Source organism: Telopea speciosissima, chromosome 11 (genome assembly GCF_018873765.1).
Source record: "Telopea speciosissima isolate NSW1024214 ecotype Mountain lineage chromosome 11, Tspe_v1, whole genome shotgun sequence".
NCBI classification, from domain to species: Eukaryota; Viridiplantae; Streptophyta; class Magnoliopsida; order Proteales; family Proteaceae; genus Telopea; species Telopea speciosissima.
Genome location: NC_057926.1, coordinates 43,268,791 through 43,285,012, shown reverse-complemented (window position 1 = coordinate 43,285,012; position 16,222 = coordinate 43,268,791). Strand labels below are relative to the sequence as shown.

At 38.2% G+C, this 16,222-nt stretch overlaps 2 protein-coding genes across 2 annotated transcripts; both read right to left on the bottom strand.

Annotated features, from left to right (window-relative positions):
* Positions 1–744: 744 nt before the first annotated feature.
* Positions 745–4,728, bottom strand: LOC122646014 (thioredoxin-like protein YLS8). Its single transcript, XM_043839468.1, has 2 exons — positions 4,581–4,728; positions 745–1,205 (listed from the first exon to the last, which is right to left on the bottom strand). The coding sequence occupies exons 1-2, from the start codon at positions 4,698–4,700 to the stop codon at positions 897–899; spliced, it is 429 nt and encodes a 142-aa protein (XP_043695403.1). The 5' UTR covers positions 4,701–4,728; the 3' UTR covers positions 745–896.
* Positions 4,729–9,880: 5,152 nt separating this feature from the next.
* LOC122646017 (serine carboxypeptidase-like 34) lies at positions 9,881–16,213 on the bottom strand. Its single transcript, XM_043839470.1, has 10 exons — positions 15,922–16,213; positions 14,450–14,557; positions 14,283–14,378; positions 14,081–14,173; positions 13,857–13,945; positions 12,769–13,062; positions 11,255–11,397; positions 10,903–10,995; positions 10,692–10,800; positions 9,881–10,043 (listed from the first exon to the last, which is right to left on the bottom strand). The coding sequence occupies exons 1-10, from the start codon at positions 16,199–16,201 to the stop codon at positions 9,894–9,896; spliced, it is 1,455 nt and encodes a 484-aa protein (XP_043695405.1). The 5' UTR covers positions 16,202–16,213; the 3' UTR covers positions 9,881–9,893.
* Between the last annotated feature and the right edge of the window lie 9 nt (positions 16,214–16,222).

The following is a 16,222-nucleotide window of genomic DNA, read 5'->3' as shown; positions in this document are numbered from 1 at the left end:
AGGTTCCTATCACTACGGGGTCTAGGGAAGATCAAAATATATGCAACTTTATCGCTTCTTTCGCAGAGAAGCTGTTTCCTGACTCCAACCCACAACCAAATAGTCATAATGGAACAACAAATCCCTTCAATTTGAAAAGAAAAATAAATATTACATTAAAAAAAATATATAATTACCACATATGATAAGAATTTTAGGTAGATTATACAACCACGCTTACAACACATTCTTTCTTTTAAATACTGGCTTCCCTTCCCTTCCCTTCCCTTCCCATTACTTGCAAACAAACAGAGCTTAGGGAAGGAGCCACATGCAACAACAATAAAGGTGGTCGGTGAAAAGATTCTCTTTCCACCATGGTTGAAGAGAAACTCAACATTAAATCATAACCAGTAGACTCGAAGAGGACTAGGCTTTAACATAGTCCACCCTCAACAACTCCTCAGCTGTGCTTAGTGAAATCCAGGCCAACCAGACTTAAAAACAGGTTTCAGGGCTAGTCCTTGGAAGGATTTCAAAGGGGATCTCTTGCCCTATAACCAAAACAACCCAATAAGGGACAAGTCAGTATAGCATTGGTGGAACGTTGTTCAGTGATCTCAATATGTTCCATCCCAATACCTTAAAATCGTAAGCACCTTGTAGTGACTCTCTGGTTTGCAACTATTGCCTATTGGGCCACTTCTTGATCTGGGACAATTGGGAACTCAACCCAGGACCACATTTACACTCCTGAATTCAATGCTCATAAACAACAAAAACTTATCATACAGAATATACTTGTGTTTCATTGTTCTCCAATTCTTACATAATGAGTTCAAGCATCAAGAGTTGAAATTTTTCTATAAGAGTAGGATGTTGTGCAGTTCAATGAACAACATAAAAGTATCAGAGGCTCAGTATCGGTACTTGGTGGAGTAGTCTTTGGGGGCAATCACCAGACCACGACCTTTTCGGGCACCACGATAGACGGTCTCAACAATGTCGATAAACTCCTGCTTGTCCTTTAGAGCCCAGTTGATCTTATTGTTGTTTCCGGTACCCAAGTCAATCATGATATGCTTGTTGCGGAAGAAAAACATGATTGTCGAGGGATCATAAAGTTCGTACATGGTATTGAAATCAGGCACCTCCGTAATGTCCACCAAGTATATTACAGCAAAATTCTTTATCGTTTCTGCAACATTAGCCAGCACCTCATCCATCTGAAAACAAACACAAATCATTCAACTTCTGTTAGCAGGAAAAAGAGAACAGGGGAAGGGCCTGAATTTGGATGAAAGAGCCAAGGGCAGGCCTAAAATAACCATAAGGGAAGTGGTGAGGAAAGCCATGCTTAGCTAGGGACTTGTATCATGTATGACTTCGAATAGAGCCGATTCGAGGTCAAGGATCCTTGTAGCCGACCCCATTTAGTCGCCGTTGTCGTTGTCGTCATGGTTGTTGTTTAACAGTCAAATAATGGCGCTAATATAATCCATGATGGTGTGTTTTTACAGTTCGAATAGCCAAAGATTACTCGTCTCTAACCAGAGTAAAGGGAAACTCTGAGCACCAAATGCCCTCCAGCTTGGGAGATAAGAGAAGTAGGGCACTAATTGCCCTTGTAGCCAAGACAATGAGAAATAAGGAAAGAAATAGAATGCACAATGGAAATCAACCAACCCCACCCCCACAGATAAAAAAAGAATTGCAGTGTAGGTTAAATTACAATGAGGTGAGGAAGAGAACACAACAGTTCCATTCCAAACATCATAACAACCAATGCATCTTAGAAAATATAAACATGTGAATTGATATTAACTGTCAAACCCAATGATGATTTACTAGAAATATGAACTTCAAACAAATTGGCAATCAAAGTAACATATAGTATGTCTAGTATGAATGATTAAGCCACAGAAAACCAGAATCACCCACAGGGCAGTCCAATGGTCATACTCAGTTCGCACTTGATAACTGCATCCCAATTCCATTCTCATTCACACTAGATACTTGCAGAACAACAATGCAAACTTCAAGCTCCGTCCAGGGAATCATACCACAACAAATCTCTCTAATACCAGATTCACTTAAACAAATGACCATCCAAATGTTTTAAGAGAAAAAGAGCAGATTTTTTTTTTTTTTGGGGGGGGGGAAGTTCATCTGTACCAATAGATAGAGAAAATATTGCCCAAAGATCAGTTAAGGAGATTGACATCCAAACCAATGTTTCTGAGAATCATCAAAAATTTGGGAGGAGAGAGTTAAGGATTTACATCAATCATCAGACACATGCTCAACCTGTTTTCAATTGGTTTTCTGCTTAATTTGTCTGATATGTCTAATCCTCACATTTCAGATATCAGTAAAGAGGAGGCTGTTTGTGCACCTACAAAGGTAACGTCAATGCTTGTTGGAATCACAGCCAAACAGGGGATTTTGAAGGGTTAAAATGGATTCAGGAGCATGACACTTGCAAATCCTCAATACAGAAATAAATTAAATTTTTCCATGCGAGCTGACAATTAGAAAAACCAGATCCACTGAGAGGAAGTTTATGTAAAAGACTACCTTATTAGGAAAACACTCAGATCTTCCAGTGATGAATTGGAAAGACAGGAGAACAAATTCCTTCTCTAGAATTTTTGAAAAAAGAGATCATCTGGTGGTGCAAAAATATTGTCAAGATATTACTGAAACCACAGAAAGACATGGAAAATCAATTGATGAAAGTAAGTTATTCTAATACCATTGTTGCTGTCTCCGATGTTGGAATCTTAGTATATCATAAACTTTGAGTCTCCTCCAAACATTTTTTGGCTGCTCTCTATTCATGGATCAGTACCACACACAAGGAGTTTGTAATGATTGATTGATTTTAGAGACATCAAGGGAGCTCAAATTTACAGAATGTCTGCAGAAATATACAACACCAATGTATTTTATGCCTTTTTATCTTGTATTAGATGCTCTGGTTTGGCTGTACTAGTAATGCAACCCAGATTCCCAAAACCCTTCTTTTGGGTCACTATGAATCCACCAAAGTGAAAGAAACTAAAAATAATGTGGTAAATGGCAATGCTGTAGTTATCTTGAAGTTCAGAGTTAACAAGTGAAGAGAAAACAGAGTTATGGACTCAACTGGAAGCAAATACTTAAGTGGGGGGTGTTACTGGAAACTAATAATAAGGACAGAGAACGAATTAAATAAACTCAGAACTATACGGTTTTTTGAGTAAATATGATAGTAGGGATTTAAGTATTAACGTGAGGAGGTTGTCTTCAACCTCTCAACCAAGATCAAGAGTCAGAGGAACAAAAGAGGTTCTGATTAGGAGGACTCTCTCAACTGACCTACAATTGAATCGAAATTTTAGGGATATGTTGCTGATTCACAGATCTATCAAACCCAACAAACAATCGAATGGTTCAGCAGTTTCACGATCCAAAGAAATTGGCTGAAACAAAGTGCGGCAGAAAGTTCAGAATCAGACCTGAGTTCGGGATTCAATCTCACGCTGGGGATAGTATTAGGGGCCAAAGTTCTAGGTTCACCGAAGGTGACTTTCAGACCCCAGAATTGTACATGTGCATCAATTCTCCCCCTCTGTTGTATATATGTCTATACCACCTCAATTAACATTTTCTCAAGTTATCATTTATTGAAGCTACTCCTAAATTAGCTTTTATTTGTTTTATGCGAATCAAGATCAAGGAAAGGAAGTCTTTGAATCACTGACTCAAATCCATTGTTGAATTCTACTCAGCGGAATAACATTCCTTACTTTATCTTTTTAAGTTTAACCACTCATCCATCTCAACATCCTCATTTCAACTACACCGTTTTTGTTTATATGTTGTTACTTTGGTGCCCAATATTCAACTCCATATATCATTGCTAGTCGTAATATTATCTAATAAAATTGTACTTTGAGTTTTAAAGGAATATGTCAATCACACAACACTCGAGACATGCCGCTCCACTACATCCACCATATTTTATTCTTTTTGCAACACCATCCTCTATTTCTCCAACCTAGGCACCTAAAATGATCAATTTACAGTATCTCCCTATCATCAATTTTCACCATCACACTTTCAGTTGTATTGTTATTAAAGTTACATAATATATACTATGTTTTTGTTCTACTTATCTTAGAACTTTTTTATTTCAAGGTGAATCTCCATAATTCCAACTTGTCATTTATCCTTGCTCTTTTGTTTCATCCAGCAAGATTAAATCATCAGCCCAAAAAAAAAAACCAAAAATCAATGGATCTACACCCTTGTTTAGTGCAAATAAGTATGTTCAATTTTACTCAAAGATTCTTCTCTAACAACGGCCAAATTAACACTGTAAGTCAATAAAAACCATATCACCATATGGAGTTCTTTCTCATTGATAAAAACTACATATTAAACCCTCTTAATTACGGACAACAACACAACTGAATCCCTCAACACAGAGGTCGTCGGTAGGGTTTCCACAAACTCCCAGACAAACAGAAGAAATAAAACTAGAAGAAAATTCAGAAAAGAACAAGGTAAAACAAAACTATTATAATAATCAAATGTTCAATAGAGAAAAAGAGTACCTGCATGCAGGTTTCGTCCCAGTCATGGCCGAATCGAATTATGACGAGTCGTTCCTCCTCGGCGAGGATGGCTTGATCTACGGCCCAGCCCGAGTGCAAGTGAGGCAGAAGATAAGACATCTCTCTCTCTCTCTCTCTCTCTCTCTCTCTTAGAGAAACCTCAAGATCAGAAAACTTAAATGCAGAAGAAAAGAGATGCCGTTGAGAATCACTTCACTCCGGTCCAGTGGTTCTGGAGAAGTGGATCGAAGGAACGACTCAGATGCTCTCATTTTTCTTCTCTGGTTTTTTAATTTTCATTAGAAAAAGGGGAAAGTCAGAAGAACCATCTGGAGAATTCAAGCGCATACTTCCTTCTAAAATTATTTAGGGTAAATTACAGATCACTTCCTGTTTTTCAATCGAAACTCAGATCACCCCCTGATTTACACCCAATATAACAAATGAGTCTCTACCGTTACTTTTAGAGCAAATTACTTAGACCTCCCCTGACCTTTCTGACAATTCAGGAAACCTTCCCTATCCTTTTGACAACTACTCAGACCTCCCCTACTTTTTTGAATTGGACTTCTCTTACTCCCAGTCTGTTAGTTTTTTAATGCTAGGTAACAGATAAATTTGAAAAACTTAAAAAAATTACCAATTATAATTTTTTTACCTATAAAAAGTTACCCTATTGCCCTTACACTATTTCCCTTCTTCTTCCTCTTGCTCCCACCCCTCTGCAACCCCATCCACGCAGGTCACAATCCCCACTCTTCTCCACCTGAGAAACATATTAAACCTCTCTCTCTCTCTCTCTCTCTCTCTCTCTCTCTCTCTAACACTTTTTTTCTTGAAGAGAAGGAGAAGTAAATGCTTCTTAAAGTATGATGATTATTGGACCAGTTTTTACTGCACAAAACTTCAAATGAACCCATGATCTAAGGCGAATTAGATTCACTTACAGAACAAATCTAGGGCAACAAACCCACGATCTCATCAAATTGCACTCCCAGATCACCAGAGAAAACCCTAACTGAACCCAAATCCTAGATCACTAATAGACGAAAGCAAAATGAACAAACAAAATCATGTTTCCAGATGGAGACACTTAAATCCTCACATATCACGGAAATCCACTGAGAAAGACACGAATCAAACCAGCTCAAACAAGAATTAAGAACAATACACCGAACATTTGGTGGGGAAAAAAGTTGATTTTTTTTTTCATCAGACAAAAATAGATTGGATTTGAAAAGGAAATGGCAGGAGAAGTCTAAGACAATAAGGGAACCTCTTGCTCGGACAAAGGCTTCCACTGCATAAGCTGAGAAATCTTCTTATCAATGTGGTCATGGGAGTTCATATTTCATGTCTAGAAATTGTGCAAAGTTCTATGTTGATGGGTTTGATGTGAAGCAAAGTGCGGAACTGAAATTGACCAGACCTACCCCAAATGTTCTGAAGATCCTGCAAATCTGGAATGAACCCTCTTGGATGATGGGCTTCAATTTGGGAAGAATGGAAATTACTAATAATTTATGGTCTGATTTCTGAAACTCTGTTTTGTAGAATTTCGAATGGTTAGAATGAATATATTATTCTTCAATGATGTACTGAGCAAAACTTCTTGGCAAGACATCAAATTGAAGGCAAAAATTTTGAAAACGTAAGTGCCTTATGATCTAGGTTTTCCATGTGGGACTGATGTGATAAAGATGCTGCGGAGGTGGGTTTTGGAGAGAAGAGTGATGTTGCATTTCATCTGGGTTCAAGGTTTGCAGGAGGAAAAAGAGTGTTGTGAAAGTGAAAACGAGAAGGATGAGGAGATAGGTTTTGGAGAGACAGAGTGTTGTTGCATCTCATCTGGATTCAAGGTTTGCAGGAGAAAAAAGAAGAAGAAGAAAAATGGGAAAAGGTGCGTTGTTGTTGTCTTTTGTAAGTAAGGGCATTTTGGTCACATCAGGTTAATTATTAACACCGTTAACGGCCTGGGACTAAGTGAAGCCCAGTTTGTAAAGTAGGGGAGGTATGAGTAGTTGTCAGAAGGACAGGGGAGGTTCCCTGAATTATCAGATAGTTCAGGGGAGGTCTGAGTAATTTATTCTTAGTTTTATGTTGTTAAGCGATGATGTCAGCCAGTTAAATAAATGTAAATCCCTAAACTACCCTTGACCAATGTTGATTTACAATTTTACCCTTGAAACTAAAAACCCCAAAATCAGTCATCTTCCTCGTATGACCGACCTGCAACCCACCGGCCACCGCTACCGGTCCTTGCATCTCTCTCTCTCAAAGATAGTAAGACGTTGACGATGGTTTTGATCCGTCATAACTCTCGCTGGTGCCTCTTCAATCTTAGGGCCAGAGTCTGGACGTACCGGCGCACCTCCTTACCAGTTGTGGTTCCAAACAGCCATAGCCAAGATCAAAACCATTCCTGCAATCTACTCTCCCCTCCGAATTGCAGAAGACCAAACCCTTTAGTTGGTGTTCTAGAGTGTTATCCCCACCTCGATCTGTGGAAGGTCCTTCGACCTTGATTTGAAGGTCATATGCCTTTTGGGTTGGATGCAATTTTAAATCACCCAAATTCTGGGTTTTCAGTTTCAGAATTGCATCTTTTTATTGCTGGTTGTTGTAACTTCATCAAATAAGTATGATATTGTGGTGTTTATATGCCCTATTGTGCTGCTATATATCCTCAGATTTGGAGACTAATCAAACAATGTTTACCTGAGGTTTTTTGTCAATGATTCATTGCTGGCCAGAGGTGACTTTTCCTAGTCTTATCGGTTTTTATATTGGTGGATTTATTTGGGTGCTGTCTTTGTGATTTTTCTGGTGATATACTACTGCTTGTTATCGTCTCATACACATCATGGGAGAAGTTTCTTGCTGCTCCAATATTTCTTTTCACTGAACTGGGATCAAAACTGCAGGTACCACTAACGCAGGACATTCGACTCTGAACAAACCCCATTCCGCAACAACCCTAGCCCTTCCTAGGCCGTCGGCCCTCTCATTCGACCACCGCAAGAGGCGGCAGTGTGATGTTAAAGAGTGCTCCGACATTTGGCTCGGACATCTCCATCTCCGGTGGCTTCTCTGATTTCTCCTTGCGCCCACAGCACAGCGGCAGCATCTCCATCTCCGGCGGCTTCTTTGAGATTAGGAGAGACGGTAGAGATTATCGTGAGAGTGGAGAGAGATGAAAAGTGAAAATGAAAAGTCAAATTTGAAAAGTTAAAATTTGAGGTTAAATTTGTCATTTTATTTTTTGGTTTGATTTAAGTTAACACCGTTACTGTAGAGGGGGATATTTGAGTTTTTTAAAAAATCAGGGGGTGATTTGAGTTTCGATTGAAAACCAGGGGATGATCGATAATTTATCCAATTATTTATACACCCGACTGTCTAGTAATTAACTTTCCAAAAACACCCTGAACAATAAAAATAAATCCCAGAGTCCCATATTTGAAGAATCGTTGTCATACACATCTTTTAGAGTTTAGAATTCCGTTGCTTTCGATGAAGTAACAGTCGATCTGTTTTTATTTCTACATCGAAGGATCCGAGTTATATAATTGATAATAGGGGTGCTGTTTTCTACGCCAGGCACATGGGGGTGGGCGCAATAACCACCCTACCCCCTTCACAGGCTGCTCATATGCTTGGGCGTAACCTACGCTGTGGTACAGAGAACATTCTCCCTTGATAATAATAGGAATTGAACAATTATAACAAGAAAAAGTTTGATTTATAGGTAAAAGAAGAGGCTAAAATATTGTTTGATTCATCGACTCTTTAAAAAAATAAAAAAGTTATGTTGTTGAGTGACAAATGAGAAATTCATGGAAAATTACAATCCCTAAGGTCTAATAGTGCACCTAAATGCCTTCATCGATATTTTCGATCGAAAGACCAAAAGCTAATTATCAAGATTTTGGGTTATCATGACATATAATTCATGAAATGGTCCATCCATATTTATTGTAACAATATCAAATTCGTAACTATCCCTCCATTTTCCTATTGATCTCTTACGGGCTCTTTTACCATTCTATATAAATAAGCTATTCTACTTTTATAGATGTGGGCCCATTCAATTTTCGTTTGTCCATTCTTTCCTAGTTCTTTTCTGCAGCACGAGGCAGAGCAACTTAGTAGTTTGGATTGTTACTGTCACTCTTCTTAAAACCTAATCTATTATTTATCACTTATGTCTTCTATTTAGCTAGAATGTAGTTATCTTTTGTCACTAAGATATTGAAAGAAACCTCATAAACGAAAATGGGCAAAGATGTAGAAATAGAAAGAACTTTCAAAATGAAAGGGGACTAAACATGTAAAAGAAATTTCCACCCAAGATTTAATAGTTGGTCTATTCTCACCGTAGACAAAGTTCATAATATTGTAATATGAATGAATAGGAACAAAGAAGCATTAGCTAATGAAATATACCAATTGTCGTTACCCTAATGCTATATAAGGCATGATTTTTTTCTAATGTGATTATTTTTTTTTAATTCTATATTCTGCAAAATTTTAGATATATGGCTTCAAAACCTCCTAGGATGGCAAACATCCTTGATATATAGGTAAACATAACGCAATGACCCAACAACAGTTGAAGTCGAACAAAGAAATGATTCAAATACAATAATCCCCCATCTAAGTTCCTTCTTTGGGTGTCCATTAGGGAAAAGGCAATAAGATACCAAATTATAATATGAAATAGATAGAATTGCAATGCTATAATGAATGAATCCACTAAAAATATAGAGATCGCTGTCTAGGCCTCTAAAGTTTGCATGCACGTACTAGCCATTGGGAGTGTGCTCAAGCTTCGTCTTGGGCAGGATCTACATCTTTCCATGGGGTAGCATGAAAAGTTTGCGTACTTCAGTGTCTAAGCGCAAGAACCACACGGGTCATGCAACTATACAACATTCTTTGTATCTATTAATAATAAATTTAAGAGAAGCAGTTTTCTGTACGGGAGTATGGCCTACACCAGCACTTCCATGTGTCTATCTCTCTCCTCCTTAAAACAAGGGGGCAAAGATGTCTTTTCACATGGGAAAGAGAGAGATAGACTCATGGGACTGCTGGCGTAGGCCACACTCCCGAACAGAGAACTTTTTCCCTAAATTTAAAATGTTGCATTTTCCTTCAATTAAAGCCCTTTCTCTGTCCTACACGCTTGCAATTACATTAATATCAATGGAGAGACAATGAAAATCTATGAAGAATGGAAACTTAATTCTATGAAATGGTTTTATCACAAATGAAAAAGAGTAGTGATAGAGAATTGATATTAAGTATATACTAGAACGGCTTGGATGGAAGCTTCTCATTGGCCAGATAGTGCCTAACCAGCTGAAGTGCTTTCTTGGGTACAAAGGTAGGAACCTGATGACCAGCGGCTCTTACGGTGACAAATGTCAGCCCATCATAGGTAATAGTCCAGCCACCAACCTATATTAGAAAATAAAATTAAATTAAATTAAAAGAAAGACAATAAAATTTTATTAAAACCCACAAACAAGCCGAGAATTTGCTCTGTTTCAAAGTTGGACCGAGTTTTCATTTAGCCACGGTGAATGGGAATCCATTCGTCGCAGATATTCCCATTTGCAGTGGGCTGAAGGATGCGTGTGAGAGGGTATCACGAGGGTATTTTGGGAGTTATACTAAAACCCTATAAGATTTTGTGAACCCAAGGATGAGGTGGTGAACCTTCACCATACAGTGAAGGAAAACTTTATCCTTCAAAATTTATAAAGGGAGAATGTTCTCTGTACCACAGTGCAGCCTGCGCCCAGCCACATGGGCAACCTGTGCAGGGGGCAGGGTGGTCATTGCGCCCACCCCCATGTGCCTGAGCGCAGGCTGTGCTGTGGCACAGAGAACAGCGCCCCATTTATAAAATTATATTATAAAAATGGGGGAATATATTTTTTTTGGTAAGCAAAGGGTAATAAAATTAGAAGCAAGATTACTACTAGCAGATAAATTTATCTAATGGGTTCAAAAATCTACTCTTGGACTAATTCATGTACTACGAAGTGGTAAATAGTGAAGTTTAATACTTCACTAGTCATAGTGACGCCTAGAAATTATTACCTGTTGATGGTATGTATACCATGGAGTCCAATCCTGTTTGATCTTCAAGCCAAGCTTTCTCAGTGTGTATCTCGTTGCCGTTACAGGAATTCTACCATCAGTATCTCCACTGCCAAAATAAATAAATTTAAATTTATAATCAGAAAATTAATTATAATTATAATATAATAATTAATCGATAAAAATCCACCAAAAAATGATGCAAGTATACCTGAAAATCCATATACGAAGGCCTCCATCTATAAGTTTTCTGATGATAGGGAGCATGGAAGAAGGTGCATCCTTCCAAAAGCCAATAGTGTCACTGTTTCTCAAACATTGAGAGTTAAAACCTTGCAATTACACTATAGTATCGTAATAGAAGAAACGGATGCACCCAGACATAGCCGTGCACGAAATGATGGATGCACCCCCTGGAAAGGTGGAAAAGACTAAGGGTGCGCTGATTGTATCGCGCACGACTATGTCTAGGTGCAGGTGCACGCCGCATTACACTGCCGGTTAGTAATTCTTTTCCTATATATCAGTCACCCAAAGAAAAAAGATTATAGTTGTAATAGAACCTGCAATGAGTCCATGGATATGGAATATTTTTGGTAACATTAGCATGGAGAGCTTCTTGGACATCTTGTCGATTGAAGTAAACCTCAGAGTAGTCAGACACGCATGGATCATAGCCAGCTGGTCTCCTATGCCACCACCAATCCTGTTTAACAGATTTAGAATTATATATAAAACAGATTAATACAAAATCTAATAATATCTAGGGTTTTTAATTTTTGGAGTCACAAACATATGTGAGCTGTTCATTTTTCATGGTTTTTCCTATCTAAAACATTTGTCACTGTTGAAGCTTGGAGCATAGTTGGAAAACCAGGTTTTGATTTCGACAAGTAACCCGAGTTCAGAGTAAAAAAAATAACATGAAACCTAGTCAAGAGTCATGAAGACTCACACCAATATGTTTTTGTTCTACAATTATACAAAACCCTAGAGTTTTTTCTTATTGTCTTCAATATTAGACCTTTTTTTCTTCTCAGGTGTGAAGTAACCATAGCTTTAATCCTTCTTTACTTAGAGAAGAAAAGAAGGAAGGCATTAAAAAGGAAAAAAAAAAAAACTCATTGACCAGACTTGCCCGACTCGTCTGGTTTTAAATGGGTGATCGAGCAAGCAAAAAAACATGGTCTTCCAACTATGTTTGGAGAGTGCATGGTAATGGACCTATACGGGATGCATGCCAATCACCAATGTTTGAATTAAATCTGAAATTTGATACGTGACTAATGTAGATTAGAGCTGCAACAGGGTCGGGTTAGGCCGTGCTTTATAGAACCTTAGCCCAACCCTAAGTCTCCTTAGATGGGCCCAGGCCCAACCCGACGCTGACTCGGAGAATTAATCCAACCCTGACCCGCCCTCAGGGTCGGGCCAGGCTGACCCTGATTGGCCCTGATCATGGGGAGGAGGAAGGAAACGCATGGGCTGGAATGGGCCAGGGAGAAAATTATCAATTTTACGTAAAATAACAGTGTAATAAAATGTATTATATCACTTATTGTTTTCATATATAAATAACAAAATGTGGGTGATGTTTAAAGTTTATAATATATATATTATATAAATATATATTTTATAATATAACTTAAAACAGGGTCGGGCCAGGCTTAGCCCGAGGCCTCAACCCTAGCCTGACCCGACCGCCCAACCCTGACTCAGGGCCAGAAATTTCCAGCCCTGACTCATCCTCAGGGCCAAATATCTCAGCCCATACCCTATTCGAGCTTAGGGCGGGTCAGGGCGGGTTCGGGCCAACAAGGCCAAACTTGCACCCCTAGAGAGGTTATCTCTATCCAACCAATGGTCAGAATGATCACGCCATCTGTATACGTAGCAAAATAGACATGGCAGCGTGGCCCCTCTCCCAATTTGGCGAAATGATCAACAGAGAAGGGATTTTCGTCTTTCATGGGTGACAGGACGGTCATTTCACACCTCTCTGTGTCTAGGCATAGGGACCACGCTGCTGATGCCTTTCAAGGTTCTTTTTCTCATAATTTTTTTTTATAAAACTTACAAATTTGGAGAATAATTTCGGAGCAACGCCTTGGATGATGGTCCGTTGTGTTCTGGTGGTTTTGTTTGTGTCCTCCACACATGTAGAAGTGTATAAGCTATACATGTCAATAATATAATAAACAGAGAAGTATTCATCAAGGGCCTTATCGCATTCCTTTGTTGATCCTTCAACACTGAAGTTGCAGTGTTGCTTAACATCGTTATAAACACCATCAGAAATCACAGCATGATCCCAAGCATATTCAATCATTCCAGTCTGATCTGTATCATCATCCAACAATGCATTTCCAATCTGTATATATAAGAAGAAGAAAAAATATGATACAGAAAATCTAGAGAGAATTATATATGAGAAAACTCTGAAGTAATTTTGGACTAATTTCATAACATTTTTTTAAGACAAAGTTTTCCTCCACTCATAGAGGATGGTTCACCTATCATTCTAAGGTTCACAAACCCCTTCTAGGGTTTTTATATGTTTCAAAATACCCCGGATATCCATTCCCGCCTTCTCCCACCCCTTGGTGAATCGAAGGCCAGAATGAGTAATAAGAGGGTATTTTCGAACAATCCCATTCAACGTGGATGGAGGGAAACTCGGTCCTTTTTTTTATGAGAAAACCTATTTTCATTGTGGCTAGGTTCTCTCATGTTGGCACAGGGGTCTGGCTGTTTTGGGCTGGCTTTGTCCATGTATTCTTTTTGGATTTCCCTTCCAGCTTGATACAGCCGAGATAGGTTGTCATTTTCTATATCTTTTCATGTAATTTTTTTTGAGAAAAATTCTGTAGGGGGAGTGTATTCGTCCATGCCCAAACACAGATGAGAGGTGAAATGATCGTCCCATCTCCCATTAAAGGCATAAATCCCGCCCCCCATGATGCCAACACGTGTGCTCTCATTGGCCTTTGTGCACATACAGGAGCCACACTCACCCATAGAGAACACCGACCCTTTTTTTTCCTATTCTTTCCTTCATTTTGGGGGGAAAGAATTATGGACTTTTTAAATATATTTTAATCACCCAAAAAACAAAACCAAGATCTTTTCCCTCTTTGTTGCTAAATTTAGTTGAAGAAAACTCACAATGAAACCCTTGAGATTTATGTGATCCTCCTTTGAGACAATTTTATTGGCATCAAAGATCACTTCAGCAAGCTGGGGAACATAGTGCCCTAAAAATTGAACAAAAATTAATAATAAATAAATCAAAACCATGGTTCCAATTAAGCTTACACAAACACATTCAAAAATAAAGAGAAAGAGATTCATAAATAAGGAAATTTCTTGTTTCTATAGGATAGGTATACCTGCATAGCTTTCACCAGAAATATAAAAATCATGAGATTTGTATTGAGGGAACCTCCGCAACCAGTTGACAAGAAAAGTATAGGAATCCTTTGCTGATTATAAATTAAAATCACAGTATAAATATCACTGGAAATAGAAAAAACTAAAGGAAAGAAAATATATAGAAATTTTTAACAGATTTGTAAAATTTTAATTAATTACCAGTGATTGTATCTCCAAGTTCATCTATATCCTTGCTTGTATTTGTATAAGAAAATCCAACCCCAACAGGAGATTCCAAGAATAATAAGTTGGCAGCTGAGAAAATGATTAAACATATTAGCAATAGTTTCTAAATAAGATAAGAAATGGAGTGTTTGTATTATTACCTTTGTTCCATGTGTTGTTGTTGAATCTAAGCTCTGGGGTTCCTTTTTGCATCAAGAATGGCCCAAGTTCTTCTGCTGCTCCATAGCCAATAGAAGAACATCCTGGACCTGTATTTTATGATTAGAAAAATTAAAAATCAATTATTTACTCAAGTTTGATCAGGGTTTGTTGATTTCTTTAGGGCTGTTTTGGTATGATTTTTATTTCAAATTCACGGGATCATAAATTGAAATTAAGGTGTTTGGTATGATTTTTTAACCTTAGTTATGAGAAATTGAAATCAATTTCATCTAAAATAGTGAAATAGCTGACTAGCTGTTTCAATATTTAAATTTGTTCAAATAAATTAAAGGTTTTGTTGTACGACCAGGATTTGTTAATATCAGGACAAAAAGTTTCATGTATGGTCGTGCATGGTGCATGGACATATACTTGAAACCCTTGGATGGAGACTAGAGGTGTAAGTTTGGTCCTGTTGGCCTGAGCCCGCCCTGAGTCTGAACAGTGCTTGGGTTGTATATTTCAACCCTAAGGATGGGTTAGGGTTGAAATTTTTAAGTCTAGGGTCAGGCCGGGTCGGGCCAGGCCAGGGTTGAGAACTCAGGCGGCTGAGCCAGGCCCAACCTAGCCCCTGTGTTATAATATGGCAATTCAATGTTAAAATTCTAATTGTCTTTTTATGATGTCATTCTATTGGTTTATTAAAAAAAGGTCCAACATAATTAAATGAAAATATTTAATATTTTAAGTTTCTAGTCCAAAAAGAAGTAAGACACGAAACCTTGGTAGCACTAATGATGTGTGTCATTTTATTAGATGCAAAAGACAAAAAAAGTGGGGCCAATCAAGGCCAACCTAGTGCAGCCCAGCCCGATCAAGGTCAATCAAGGTCAATCAAGGCCGGGTTGGGTTGGGTTGGGCTGAGCTCAATAGGGTTGAGCATAACTCAGCCCGACCTCAGGGTTGGGTTGTGCTTGGGCTGAGCTAAGAGGACTCAGGGTTTGGCTGGGTTTTAAAAACCCAGTCCAACCCGACCCTGTTTCACCCCTAACGGGGACAAAGCAAACCCCCCCCCCCCCCAAAATGAGATATCAAAACAACCTTCCCTTATAATACAAAGTCATCGATGTTACGTACTCGATCATGCATGAATCTCTTTCCCTAGTATTAATATTATAGCAAAACAAAGAGAAATTTTGACCTAAAATCACATGAAAAAATATTTGAAGAACTAAATTTCAATGTATAAAGAGTTTTATGAAGATTCTAGGTCACCATTGTCTCGGCAAAAATTAGTGGATACAAAAAGAAAAAAAAATAATGCAAAATTTCTATTTATATAGAATTCTCCATAAGAAGAAAAAAAATAAAAGACCTAAAGAAAATTATAAATCAGAAAAGCTAAAACCCACTAATAGTTATTAATCCACTCCAACTAAGAAGATTATAAATCAGTAAAAAGATCTAATACCTCCATTAAGCCACAAAAGGAGAGGTTTCTTCTCAGGCTTATGAGTTGCTTCAAAGAACCAATAGAACAATGCTCTTCCATGGCTCTCATTTACTGTAACATACCCAGCATATTGTTTGAAATTCACTAATGGCTGCCCAGGAAGTCTGATAACTCGATCTGCTTCTTGCTGAGCCAAAATTTCTTGTGGAACTGGTGCAGATCTAGCCACAGCCACGGAAGCAAGTGTGAAGAAGCTGATTAGAGGAAGAAAAACAGAAGAGATTAATGGTGACGCCATTGTTAAGTCTCCCTCACTCTC

Excerpts from the sequence above, each read along its gene's own strand:
- LOC122646014 (XM_043839468.1), bottom strand. The coding sequence starts at position 4,700 with ATGTCTTATCTTCTGCCTCACTTGCACTCGGGCTGGGCCGTAGATCAA. Across the intron at positions 1,206-4,580 it reads GGGACGAAACCTGCATGCAG|ATGGATGAGGTGCTGGCTAA; the intron begins GTACTCTTTTTC and ends GTTTGTTTTCAG.
- LOC122646017 (XM_043839470.1), bottom strand. The coding sequence starts at position 16,201 with ATGGCGTCACCATTAATCTCTTCTGTTTTTCTTCCTCTAATCAGCTTC. Across the intron at positions 13,946-14,080 it reads TTCTGGTGAAAGCTATGCAG|GGCACTATGTTCCCCAGCTT; the intron begins GTATACCTATCC and ends TTCAATTTTTAG. Across the intron at positions 10,044-10,691 it reads GGTATACATACCATCAACAG|GTTGGTGGCTGGACTATTAC; the intron begins GTAATAATTTCT and ends TTTCTAATATAG.